General features: G+C 43.8%; 1 protein-coding gene across 4 annotated transcripts in view; it reads right to left on the minus strand.

The window, feature by feature from the left end:
- Positions 1-13,573, minus strand: part of SAMHD1 (SAM and HD domain containing deoxynucleoside triphosphate triphosphohydrolase 1) — a 75,639-nt gene that overhangs the window by 23,580 nt on the left and 38,486 nt on the right. For all 4 annotated transcript variants that reach the window (XM_038369349.2, XM_043495660.1, XM_038369351.2 and 1 more), the window contains 2 exons: positions 4,333-4,424; positions 2,443-2,558 (listed from right to left, as the gene is read on the minus strand). In XM_038369349.2, the coding sequence (XP_038225277.1) occupies positions 2,443-2,558; positions 4,333-4,424 (208 nt within the window). The remainder of the gene's footprint in view (positions 1-2,442; positions 2,559-4,332; positions 4,425-13,573) is intronic.

The raw sequence follows: 13,573 nt of genomic DNA on the forward strand, positions 1-13,573 counted from the left end.
CCTTTTTGAAGCAAGTATTCCAGAGACCTGAGGGTTACTCTAGAGTCTTTTAGAGGATGATCAGTTCTTGGGTTAAAAAGGTGCATCCACCAAACAGCAGATCATCTACTGTTTGCACCTCTTTTGGGATGCCAGATTGGAACAAAGAAGACCCTTCTCACCGCAACTGATGTGGCCATAGATCTGGGTGCTGTGTGGGATGCTTGAAGATCAGTGCACATCAGAAGGTGTGCCACTAATATTTTAATTCCTCTGAGGTCAAGAGGGATTATGTCAGAAAATTAGGAGATAAGAGTCCCAATGTAATTAGCCATTTCATCAGTGAAGACTGATAACTGGCAATCTTCATCTGCAGCCTGGTTGATGAGTAATTTTTGCAGCTGAATAATGTTTTAGGATCATTGTCCCAGGTTGTTGGTTTCGGCAGACCTTGATGCTTTGTCCTCTTATGGACTTGCTCTTCCAATCAGTGAGCCAGACACAGAGTACAGAATTGCTCAAAGGCTGCTAGGAGCACCTGGCAACACCGATTTGCCCATTTGGTGTCGGCACCAAGGAAGCAGACATTTGCCAAAGCAATTTGGCTAGCTCCAAAAAGCTCTCCCTGATGGGCACTACAAGGTGCCCTGGCATGGAGGTATGTAAAATATCCAGGAGCTTGCAAGACATGCACTGGACAACTTCCAATGAAATCTCTACTATGTCCACCATCCTGAGAGGAATGGATACCTACCTCATGAGAGCAGACTTTAAGGAGCTTGGCTTGTTTAGCCTAACAAAATTAAGGCTCAGAGGAGATACAATTGCACTTTATAAATTAGGGCTGTCAAGCAATTAAAAAAAATAATCGCAATTAATTGTGAGATTACAAAAATAGTCACAATCACAATTTTAATCACATTGTTAAACAATAATAAAATACCAATTTAAATTCAGCATGGAAGCATGTCCTTTGGAATTGTGGTCAAAGCATGAAGGGACATATGAACATTTAATATATCTAGCAGTGCACGTAAATACCTTGCAACACTGGTTACAACAGTGCCATGGGAATGCCTGTTCTTACTTTCAGGTGACTTTGTAATTAAGAGGCAGACAGCATTATCGCCCGTAAATGTAAACAAACTTGTCTGTCTTAGCGATTTGCTGAATAAGAAGTAGGACTGAATAGACCTGTAGGCTCTAAAGTTTTAAATTTTTTTTTAAATTTTTTTTTTTTTAACATAGCACTCAAAAAACAAAACAAATTCTACATTTGTGAAGTTACACTTTCATGAAAAAGAGATAGCACTACAGTACTTAAATGAGGTGAAGTGAAAAATACTCATCTTTTTACAGTGCAAATATTTGTAATAAAAAATATAAAGTGAGCTCTGTACAATTTGTATTCTGTGTTGTAACTGAAATCGATATATTAAAATATAGAACATCCAAAAATATTTTTGGAATAAATTTAAATTGGTATTCTATTATTAACAGTGCAATTAAAACTGTGATTAGTTGTGATTTCTTTGTTAATCTAGTTAATTTGTTTTGTGTTAATTACTTGCGTTAACTATGATTAATTGACAGCCCTACTATAAATAGGGAGGGAGAGAAAGAAGCTATTTAAGCTAAGGGCCAATGCTGACACAAGAACAAATGGATATAAACTGACCAACAAATGTAGGCTTGGATTTAGACAAAGATTTCTAACATCCAGAGCACTGAAGTTCTAGAACAGCTTTCAAGGGGAGTATTGGGGGAAAAAACCTAATTGGCTTCAAGGCTGAGCTTGATAAGTTTATGGAGGGGATGGGTATGATGAGGCTGCCTGCAATGGCATACGCCCCATCTGTCACTACTATCAAATATCTCCAAAGGCCAGAGATAGGACACTAGACAACCTCCGAGTTGCTACAAAGAATTCTCCTTCAGGTGTTCAGTGGGTGGGTCTTGCCCACATGCTCCAGGCCTAAATGATCACCATATCTGGAGTCAGGAAGGAATTTTTCTTCAGGCCAGGAAGAAACCCTGCAGGTTTTTCACCTTCTTTTGCAATATGGGGCACAGATCACTAGCTGACCTGAATTAGAGCAAATGGTGGATTCTCTGTAACTTGAAGTCTTTAAATCAAGATCTGAGGACTTCAGTAACTCACCCAGAGGTTACAGGCCTATTTCACGAGTGGGTGGGTGAGGTTCCGTGGCCTGCAATGTGCAGGAGATCAGACAGATAGATGATCACGATGGTCCCTACCAGCCCTAAAGTCTACGAGTCTACTGTCATTAAATGTCTGATACACTCCACCCCCCATAGTTGTGAGCTGTGAAAATTTTAAATAGATAAATATCTATCTGTCCAAATTTAAAAAAAAAAAAAAATCAAATTCTGCCTAGCCTACTTATAAACTGATACCCTATGTAAGCTGGCACAAACATGTCACTATCAGTGAAAGCTTACCCGTTAGCTTGGTGTAAGCTTCCATATCCTCCATTGCTGTAGAAATCTTGTAGTGTTTTCCACCAGTGCCCTCTATTTTAATATAGGGATCTGCTTTTAGGAAGGCATCTGTAATCCTATTTTGACAGACAGGATATGGATTTAGTGTTTTAAAAAAAGAAAATGAAAAGCCAAAATGTTGACAAATAAAGGACTAGCGAATAAGCATTCCCAGCATGAAGCCAGAAGAAGTCAGTTATACCAGGGGTTCTCAAACTGGGCGTCGAGAGCTGTCAGCCTCCACCCCAAGTCCCGCTTTGCCTCCAGCATTTATAATGATGTTAAATATATAAAAAGTGTTTTTAATGTACAAGGGAGATCGCACTCAGAGGCTTGCTGTGCGAAAGGGGTCACCAGAACAAAAGTTGGAGAACCACCGAGTTATCCTATAATATTTCACGTCTCCAACTGACTAAACCGGGCTTGTAACCGAGTGTGTTAAAGCAGAAGCTAAAGCAACTAAACAGTAAATAACTGACCTTTTGACTAGTTAATAGAGAGCTTTCACTTAAAACCCCCATACCTCTAATGAACTAGAAATCTGCCAGTAGGCAGTGCTCTGACTGCACGTTGGACATTAATGTTTGGTTGACAGTAGGAGTATGTAATTCAGTGACCGACGCTCAGACTATTATAATGTAGAAGTACTGCACAGCACAACACACTTGGTGGTGACTAAATAGCTCCATGAATTAATAAACTAAGTTGGATGAACGTTTGTAAAGCATTTTTTGAGGTAAGCTGCCAGGTAAGCTATTCACCCACTGCACATGGCAAAAAATTTAAAAATAGTTTTCCTAAATTTTAACAGTTTAAAGACATTCAGCGTCTATGGACAAAAAGACAGTATGAAAAGGACATTACTGGTCTTGATCAATCTGCTGTCAACTGGTTCTCAGTGTGGCAGGGGAGAGTTCTTATTCCCTTCATTTTTTTGGTTTATATGTATGAACAAAAGCACAATCACCACCATATTGCAGAACTTCAAACGCTTATTTAAAAATTAAGTCTTGAGTAACCCACTGGAAATCAGCTGGATTTTATACCACTTTATACCTTATTGATTATTTATATATTCTAAAATGGATTTAGCATAACATTTTAAGACTAGTAAAGTTCAGAGGAGTGAAGCTATTTCTAGTAGTTGGAAATCTATTGGGTTCAGATTGTCTCTAAATTTAAAAAAAAAAAAAAAAAAAAAAAATCAATCTAGAACCAAAAAGGCAGAAGGCAGTTTGGCTATATAGCCTTAGTGTGATGAAGGACGAAGGCATGCTCAGAGATTAGGGTACAGACACAGTGCTGTAAAACTGCATATAGAAAACTTAATATGTGCCTTTTACAGAGGCACAAATACGTGTTTGGTTTCACAGAAATCCCAACTCAGCAGGTTTTCATTCATCTCAGCAACTCACCATGAATAAAACTAAGATTTTGTCCCAGATATTTTTAGTAAAAGTAATGGACAGGACACGGGGGAAAAAAAAAAAAAATTATTCACGGAAGCCCTTGTCCGGTCCCTTTTACTAAAAATATCCATGACAAAAAGGGGAGCTGTGGAGTCCCCATACCACCCATGGCGGCTTGGCAGCTGTGGGGGACCCCCCACTCGGAGCTCCAAGGTCCCCCTGTCGCCCTTGGCTGCTCAGAGCTCCCGGGGGCCCCCCACTGCTCATGGCAGCTGGGAGATGCAGGGTACTTCCAGTACCTCCAGTGACTCAGAGCTCCGGGGAGCCCCCTGGGGTACCCAGCAGCTCCTGGCCACTACAGGGACCCTGCAGCTCCCAGCCGCCACAGGCTGAAAATCCTAGCCGTAACCACGAACAATCAAAATACACAGTGGACACTTACATTGTTTCAATGATGTTGCCAACCTTGTGCTGGTAAGCTCTGCGGTGTAAACAATTCCTTGTATGGAACATGTCATACAGATTTCCAACCTCCTGCAACAAAAGATAAAAGTTACCTTTTATTTGTACATTGACTCAAGTCAACTGGATACTGCACGGAGGATTCAGATAAAGTAACTGTCACAGTTCAGTTTCCACTGTACAACAGAATAGGGATTTTCACCATTCTGAAATCACGAGCAGCTTCTACACCTGGATTTGTAATGATATGGGTACAGTCCCATTTTTACTGTGTTTTTTCCACTCTGCTTCTGTAGTTGTGATTAAAGAGATTGTAAGGTGACTGATCAACAAAGAGGATGCATTTTGAAAATAATTTTGAAGGTATCAAATACTACATTCTAAACAATGCAACGGAAAAGAGCCTTGCCGCTGAAAGTTGTATTTGCAGATTTATGCCTGATGCTTTACAAAGTGATCAGCACCATAATCAATGGACAGTATGAACATGCAATAAGTGTGAAATCTCCCTTCTGGAAGTAGTCCATTGTAAGCTATGGCTATTCCTTTGATGTCTAAGCCCTACTTTTATCAGTCTTTAATATTTTCAACAAACTGTTTCATGTTTACAAAGCAGATAGTACATTTTTCTGATGCTAGATCCAGAATAAAGTGTAGTCAATGGTTACAGTCCTGGACATTTGGCTGCTGCACCATTAAACCTTCACATTATTTTACTTTTTAGCCAGATGGTTACTGCTAGCAATAAGATCAGAAATACCATCTGTGATTATTTTTTTACAGCTACCTTTCTAGAAATATGCAAACAGTAAAGAAAACAACCTCTCAACTAAAGGCGATTAATTTATTATTCAAACTGACTTAATAGCTCTGAACAGACTTCTGAATTCCTTGGCTACCATTCTAGTATTCAGAGGCATGCTGCAATAGCTGCTGATATACACATTATAATACAATATACGTACACACAAACCTCATACATGGAGGAAATAGCCATATGGTAACTTGCAGAGGCACAAGTTATCACATACCTACTACCCATCTCACGGGATTTATTCCAACATTCCAAAACCCAGCTACTCTTTTCTCCTACTAAAAATCAACTTCTCGCTTCCAAAAAACTTGTTTTCTCAGAAGTCCCACTAAATTCTACTTACTCCTGTGAGGAGATGCCCAGGCCTTGCAGGTTCTATGTTGCATAAGTAAGGCCCTACTAAATTCATGGTCATAAGATTTTAAAAATCGTGAAATTTCATGATTTCAGCTATTTAAATCTGAAATTTCATGTTGGTATAATTGTAGAGGCCTTGAACCAAAAAGGAATTGTTGGGGGACGGTATTGCAAGGTTATTGTAGGGGGGGGGATTGCAGTATTGTTACCTTTACTTCTGCACTGCTGCTGGCAGCTGTGATGCCTTCAGAGCTGGGCAGCTGGAGAGCGGCAGTGGCTGGCCGGCTGCCACTAGCAACACAGAAGTAAGGATGGCATGGTATGGTATTGCCACCCTTACTTATGCGTTGTTGCTGGCGGTGGCTCTTCCTTCAGACCTGGGCTCCCAGGCAACAGCCGCCAGTCTCCAACCACCCAGCTCTGAAGGCAGTGCAGAAGTAAGAGTGGCAATACTCCAATCCCCTAAAATAACCTTGTGACCCCCCTGCAACTCCCTTTTGGGTCAGGACCCCTAATTTGAGAAATGCTGGTCTACCCTGTGAAATCTGTATAGTATAGGGTAAAAGCACACAAAAGACCATTTCACAGGGGAGACGAGATTTTCAGAGTCTGTGACACGTTTTTCATGGCCATGAATTTGGTTGGGCCCTAAGCCCTACCGGAGAAGCGGGCCAAGTAAGTTTTGTGCTTTTAAAATGTTTTATGGTTTTATTAGGTGTAACTTTGTTTGTTCTAGAAAGTTTTCAACAAAAAGGATCAACACTGTAGAATCTTATTTCTTTCTGCTCCGCTGCTTCCTCTAAAAGATTTCTGAGGTTCTGGAGGCAGAAGGAATGAGTGTTTCATCTCCATATTATAGGCTACACATAAATAAGGTTTCTGGGTCAACCAGGAGATCAGAGCTCCATTACTTGCTCACCTTGCAGACTGCTCAACTAAAAGTTATACTTTTGGAGCCACACTGACATGAGGAAGTTACTCACCTTGTGCAGTAACAGAAGTTCTTTGAGATGTATGTCCCTATGGGTGCTCCACTTTAGGTGTTGATACAGGGGATGCGCCCCTGCACTCGTAGCTAGAGATTTAAGGTAGCAGTGCCCAGTTGGACCGCACATGCACAGACCTCGTCTCACACTGCCTCAGGCTGTTAACTAATGCTGTGCAGCCAACCCCCCTCAAGCCCCCCCCCCGCACTTCCTTCTCTACTGCAGAGTCCATATAGGATAGAACTCTGAAGCAGAGGGGAGGAGGGAGGGTAGTGGAGCAACCACAGAGACATATATCTTGAAGAACTTTCGTTACTGCACAAGGTGAGCAACTTCCTCTTCTTCTTCGAGTGCTGTCCCTGTGGGTGCGCCACTTTAGGTGACTTCAGAGCAGTGCCCTCCGGAGGAAGGAGGGGGATTCAGAGTAGAAGTCATAGCGGATGAGAGCACCGTGTGAGCAAACAGGGTATCGGAGGATGCGGGTTGTAGCAACGCATAGTGTTGTGTAAAAGTGTGCAGTGAAGTTTAGGTTGCGGTTCTGCAGATTTCCGCAATAGGGATGTTGCTGAGAAAGACTACTGATGTTGAGACACTCCAAGTAGAATGTGCGCGGATCCCTGTAGGGGAGTGTTGCTCATACTGGAGATAGCAAAGTTCGATATCCATTTGGACAGGTGTTGGTTTAGAAATGGCGTGTCCTTTGGATTGATCAGTGATGGAAAGAAATAGTTTTGGAGACTTGTGAAACAATTTAATTCTGTTGATATGAAAGGTGAGAGCCCTCCAGCTGTCCAAAGCGTGCAGTCTGGATTGCCTACTGTCTGTATGTGGCTTTGGGAAGAATGTGGGTAAGTATATTGTTTGGTTGAGGTGCAAGGATGATACCACTTTAGGTAAAAATTTAGGATGTGGTCCGAGACATTTTATCTTTAAAAAAAGATGGTATAGCGTGGGTCAGCCATGAGAGCCGCTAGTTCTCCCACCCATCTGGCCGATGTAATGGCCACTAGAAACGTAACCTTCATAGATAGGTTTAATAAGGAGCTTGTAGCTAAGGGCTTGAAATAGGATTCTGTGAGGGTGTGGAGGACCAGACTGAGGTCCCATGGTGGGGCATGTTTTCTCACATCTGGATGGGAGTTCAAGAGGCCCTTTAAGAAATGTTTGGTGATGGGGTGTGTGAAAATAGGAAATCCGTCAATTTTATGATGAAAAGCTGTAACGGCTGATGGGGGGATGCAGATTGAAGGTATAGAAAGTCCAGTTAGTTTGAGTTCCAGTAGGTAGTCTAGAATAAGGCGTAAAGAGGTCGACACAGGTGCGGTCTGTTTACGTTGGCACCATGGTTTGAAACGTTTCCACTTGTGTGTGTGTGTGTGTGTGTGTGTGTGTGCTGGGTAGTTTTCCTATGGCTGTTTAACAATATGCTCTGTAATTCTGTAGAACATGTCATTTCAGATCCCAAGAGCCATGGAGTAACAATGCTTTCAGTTGAAGTTTGTGGGGATCCGGATGGATGATGCGGTCTGTGTCAGGAGTCGAGGCAGAAGCGGGAGCTTGCATGGTAGACAGACCACCATGTGGAGAAGATATAGATACCACATTTGTCATGTCCATGTGGGGGCTACTAGGATCACTCTGGCCCTGTCCTGTTTTATCTTGTAGAGTACTCGAGGTATGAGGGGAAGGCATAGAGGGGGGTGTTCCACTTAATGAGGAAGGCATCGCTGAGAGAGTGACAGCCAAGTCCTGCCCTGGAGCAGAATCGGAGGCATTTGGAGTTTTGTGAGGTTGCGAAGAGGTCTATCATTGGGAGCCCTCACAATTGGAAGATGTCTTGGATGGCCCGCGTGTTCAGCTCCCATTAGTGGTCTTGATAGAACCTCCTGCTCAGAGCATCTGCCATATTGTTTTGGCAGCCCGGTAAGTACGATGCCATCACACGGATGTCGTGTTTGATGCACCACTGCCAGAGGCGCATGGCTTCCATGCATAGGGAATGTGATCGTGCTCCCCCTTGTTTATGTAGAACATACTGGTGACATTGTCCATGAGGATCTTTATCGTTTTGTTTCAGAACAATGGCAGGAAGCGTGAGCAGGCATTGCAAACCATGCAAAGTCCCAACAGATTGATATGAAGTTGGGACTCTGCTGTAGACCAGCAGGCCTGTACAGAATGCATCTGTAGGTTTGCCCCCCCAGCCTAGGAGGGACACAGCCATAGTAATGATAAGGGTAGGCGGATTCTGTATGAAGGGCACTCCAGTGCAGATGTTGTCTGGGTTGGTCCAACATAACAGGGAATCCTTGACTGCATTGGGCATGGTGAGGAGTTTGTGCATGCTGTGATGTACTGAGCCCGTAGCCAGGCTTGAAGATAGCGCATGTGTAACCTTGCACGATGGACGACACAGGTTGTAGCGGCCATGTGTATCCCAGAAGCTGTAGGCATGTCCTGGCAGAAACCTGCGGGCTGTTCCGTGCTGTTAAGACTAGAGTCTGAAAGCATTTTTCTGGAAGGGAAGCAGTTGCTTCGAGAGAGTGGAGGCCCACCCCAATTTGAGGCACTCGACTGCTGTTAAGGTGGACTTTTGAAAGTTTATTTGAAGCCCTAAGGAGGTAAAGAAATGGATCCTATGTCGGGTGGACTGTATGGCTGTCTGCAGTGTTGGTGCTTTCAGCAGGCAGTCATCCAAGTACAGGAATATCACTATGCCCTCTCTGCTTAGGTGAACTGCTGCTACGACGAGTACTTCGGAAAATACCCTCGGTGCAGTGGAAAGACCGAAGGGTAGGACCTTGTACTGAAAATGGTCCTGTGCTATTGTAAATCGCAGAAATTTCTGATGCGATGGGACGGACGGACGGACGGATAGATATGTGAAAATACGTGTCCTGGAGGTCAAGGGCTGAGAACCTGTCCCCCCCTCTCTAATGCTGGATTATGGTGCTTAGAGTGACTATTTTGAATCTTTGTATTTTTACAAATTTGTTGAATCACCTTAAGTCTAGAATAGGTCTCCAACCTCCTGTCTTTTTCTGCATGAGGAAGTAGTGGGAATAGAACCTTTTCCCTCTGTACTCAGACGGTATGGGTTCTCCGGCTCCCAGGAATATAAAATGGTTCACCTCTTCACGCAATAGTTGTTTGTGGGAGGGTCCCTGAAGAGGGACGGGGAAGGGGTGTGGGTAGGGGGGTTGGAAATAAGGGGGATGGAGTAACCAGTTTTGATGATTTCCAAATACCAGTCTGACCTTGATGGTAGAATGACAGATGGGGTAAAACAGGATTAGGCGATCTCCAAAGATTTTGCTATTGGGAGATGGTGCCAGCATTGAGAGCGATGGGATCCTTGAGCCCTCGACCAAGACTTCAAATCTACTGTCTGGAGGTTGATGGCTGGGAAGCAGTAGTTGATGAGGCAGATTGCCTTCTTCTGGGCGTTTTCTGTCTGCGGCTCTGCTGGTCTTAGAACCTGTTGCATTGAGCATATGAAGGGGTTCGGAATTGCTGCTGAGTTGGCAATTGGTTTGTCGTCGCACATTCCTAGGTGTGTGGATACCTAGGGATCGTAAAGTGGCCCTGAAGTCTTTCAGTGTGCGTAATGACTCGTCGGTCTTGTCTGCGAAGAGCTTGGCACTTTCAAATGGTAAGTACTCTACAGTGGACTGTATTGGCTTTGGAAAGCCAGAGAGGGGAAGCCAGGAAGGTCTCCTCATAACCACCGCTATGCCTATGGATTTTGCTGTGGAATCAGCAGAGTCGAGGGCAGCTTGAAGCACTGTACTAGTGATGAAGTGACCCTCCATAATGATGGCTTTGTACTGCTCTCTTTTGTCTTCAGGAATAAAGTTTGTAAATTCAGAAAGGCTGGCATAGTTATTGTGATTGTATTTTGCCAGTAAGACCTCATAATTGGCAATTCTCAATTGTAACATTGTAGCCAAGTATGCTTTACGACCAAACAGATCAAGTTGTTTCCAGTATTTATCGTTTGAGGTATTCCTATAGTGTTGTTGCTTGTCCCTTTCATTTATTGCATCTATAACCACCAAATTTGGTGTGGGATTTGGAGAAGAGAAATTCAGTGCCTTTGGCTGGTACGTAATATTTCTTATCAGATCTTTTACAGGTAGGTGGAATCGTTGCTGGAGTTTGCCAGAGTAAATTGACAGGATCCATAATCACCTGATTCACAGGGAGGGCAATTTTGGATGAAGTGGACTTATGTAGTATGTCCACTAACTTGTGGGGCGATTCCTGGACCTCTTCCAGAGAAATGTCAAGGGTACCCGCCACTCTCTTGTAGAGATCCTGAAACTGCCTGAAATCCTCTGTTGTGGTGGGAGGTGGAGGCATAATTGTGTCACTTGGAGAGAAAGAGGAAAAATGAGTGTCAGCTATGTCACCTGGGTCTGAAAATTCCTCCTGTCCTTTGGCCCACTGTTCGGGGACACTAGGAGGTGTGTGTGAAGGCAGCACAGGTGGCTGGTGTGCACCAGTTGCGTGCACAGTGTTGGGTATTCACTGCTGTTGTTGTTGGTATGGTGCCCACGGTTGCCAGAATGGCCATTGTGGGTAGAATGGCATAGGAAGCATCCAAGGCTGGCTGAACCAGGGTTGGTTTGCAAAGAAGCCAGTGGCTGGTGGTGCCCGTGTGGCTGGACTAAATTACAAGAAATGAATGTTGAGGTGAGCCTATCATATCCTCCTCTCCCTTGTCCGCCCCACTATAGCCGAGTGGTGACAACCGTGGAGAGCTGGGCTGGGAAAAGAGCCCTGTGTATCAAGGCACCATCAGTACTGAGAAGGGGGGACTGAGGTACCGAAGAGATAGATAAGTCTCTGTGGTGCAGGAGGTGCTGTGATGAGGCCAGGTCAGTACTGGTGTGACAGGGGAACACAGTACCATATGCTGCATTGTACTCACAGGTGTCTGGCTGAAATTCATAGTGCCGACAGTAGGTGGCAGCATCAGCAAGGAAATGCTCGGTACCAAGGGTTTACTGGCTGTTGCAGGTGCCGAGATGTGTGGTTTAACTTTCCCCCTTGTGGCAGAGCTCAAGTGTTTAGGAGCTCTATGCTTTTTGGCATCGTCGGTACCAGGGAGACCTGGTGCGTCAGCTGTGGATATAGCCAGTGCTGCTGGTACTGGGAGTGCTTGGCCGCTATCGGAGCGCCTTTTCTTAGATGACTCCGAGGTCAGGGCTGTGGTCTCCCGTCTCTTTGCTGCCTTCTTGGCAGTTTGGTTGAGCTTCTTTGCCCTTGAAGAGGGGCCTTTGTGCAACCCGGCCATAGGCAACTTCTGGCCAGGAGGGGTTCATACCTCCCAAAGAGATTTCTCCATGAAAAGCTTCAGCTGTAAAAAACTCTTGCCTTTCTTGTGCATGCTTTGAAGTTGTGGCAGTGCAGGCACTTTTGTTGTATGTGTCCCTCACCAAGACACCAGACGCGCTGTGAGTGGCTGTCTGAGAGGGGTATTGACAGCTGGAAGGTAGTGCAACGTTTAAAGCCTAGGGGGGCAGGCATGCCCCAGAAGGAGCGTAGTCTCTCGGTTGTATGGAGAGAGATACAACTGTAGAGCTGCTGCAGTCGCTGGGTAAATGACACTTAGGGTCCTGTGAGGATTTATTTATTTTGAGGCGGGGAAAGAGAAAAAGGAGATAGTATTTCAATGAAGACTACTAACTACAGGTAAAAAGGAAACAGAAGAGAGAATTAATAGTAACTGCGAGGCACTGCTGAATGCTCCAACTTGAGCCAACGGCAGCAGAGAAGGAAGAGGGGGAGGATTGGACACACAGCATCAGTTAACCGCCTGAGGAAACGCGAGACAGGGTCTGCGCATGTGCAGCCCAACCAGACACTGCTACCTTAAATCTCTGGCTACAAGCACAGGCTACGAGCAACACCTAAAAGTGGAGCACCTACAGGGACAGCACTCAAAGATCATCATGAATTTACAAATATAACTACAGTTCAGAAGCCAGAAACCTGAAGTTTGCTGTGAGCTCAGTTTAAAATTGAGACACGCCATATTACACAATAGTATTTGTAACCTTCCATTCTGGCACAGGATGAGGAAAACTGAGCATCCTTTCCTACAAACGTCCACACAGGGTCAGACCAAAGGTCCACCCAGCCCAGTATCCTGTCTACCGACTGCAGACTTATCCTTATCTGCTCTAATTTTCTCAATAGGTGCTCTTCATCTACTGTTCCTGGAGATGAGGCACATAGGATCACCGGGAAGTCTAGCAATCCAGGAACACAAAAAGCTTTTGACAGGAGACTTTGTATGTATCATGGGGACAATTTCTTAACTACTACAACCCATAAGCAAGGTCCAGCAAAATCCACATCACTCTGGCTAGATGGGTAAGAAAGCATACAGAACTGTTTCAACAAAATACTGCTAAGTTGTACACAGAAAAAGACAAACTAGCTAAACTTTTTTTTTTTTGGGTGTACATAACTGTCATGTCCCATTTATGAAATCAAAACCTGGAAGACAACACAGAAAGGCAAGCACAGTGCCTTCAATACCTGATACACATGCATGAGAATTTCTGGACACAGTAAGAACTAGAAGACAGCAACATACTATATTTAGTAAAAGGAGTCTGGATTCAGTCATTATACAGACACTATCATGCTATTATGGCCACAATATAAATTCATTGTTTAAGGTCTAGAAGATGTGCTTTTACATCTCTCTGGAAGTCACACAGTAGATTTAATATTTGTTTTTAAATAAATTAGAAAAATAAATTAAGAAATAAGAAAGTGATACATATTCAGCAAATTGAAAATTGCACAAGTTATAACTGACAAAAACATGACATGACAAGAGTGTGTGGATCTGGTACATGAAACACAGAACACATCTTTCCAGACTTTACTTTATAATATTCAAACCTTACTACGCAGTGGGGATGTACTTTGCAGGGAGTACTACTACTAGTTGGCCAACCAAAGAAGTGCCTCTTACTTCATATCACCATCGATCACCAGTGTTTTCAATGGAAAGATACGACAGCCAGCTGGAGCAGAGGAATACA

The sequence above is a fragment of the Dermochelys coriacea genome, chromosome 13 (genome assembly GCF_009764565.3).
Source record: "Dermochelys coriacea isolate rDerCor1 chromosome 13, rDerCor1.pri.v4, whole genome shotgun sequence".
Taxonomy (NCBI): domain Eukaryota; kingdom Metazoa; phylum Chordata; order Testudines; family Dermochelyidae; genus Dermochelys; species Dermochelys coriacea.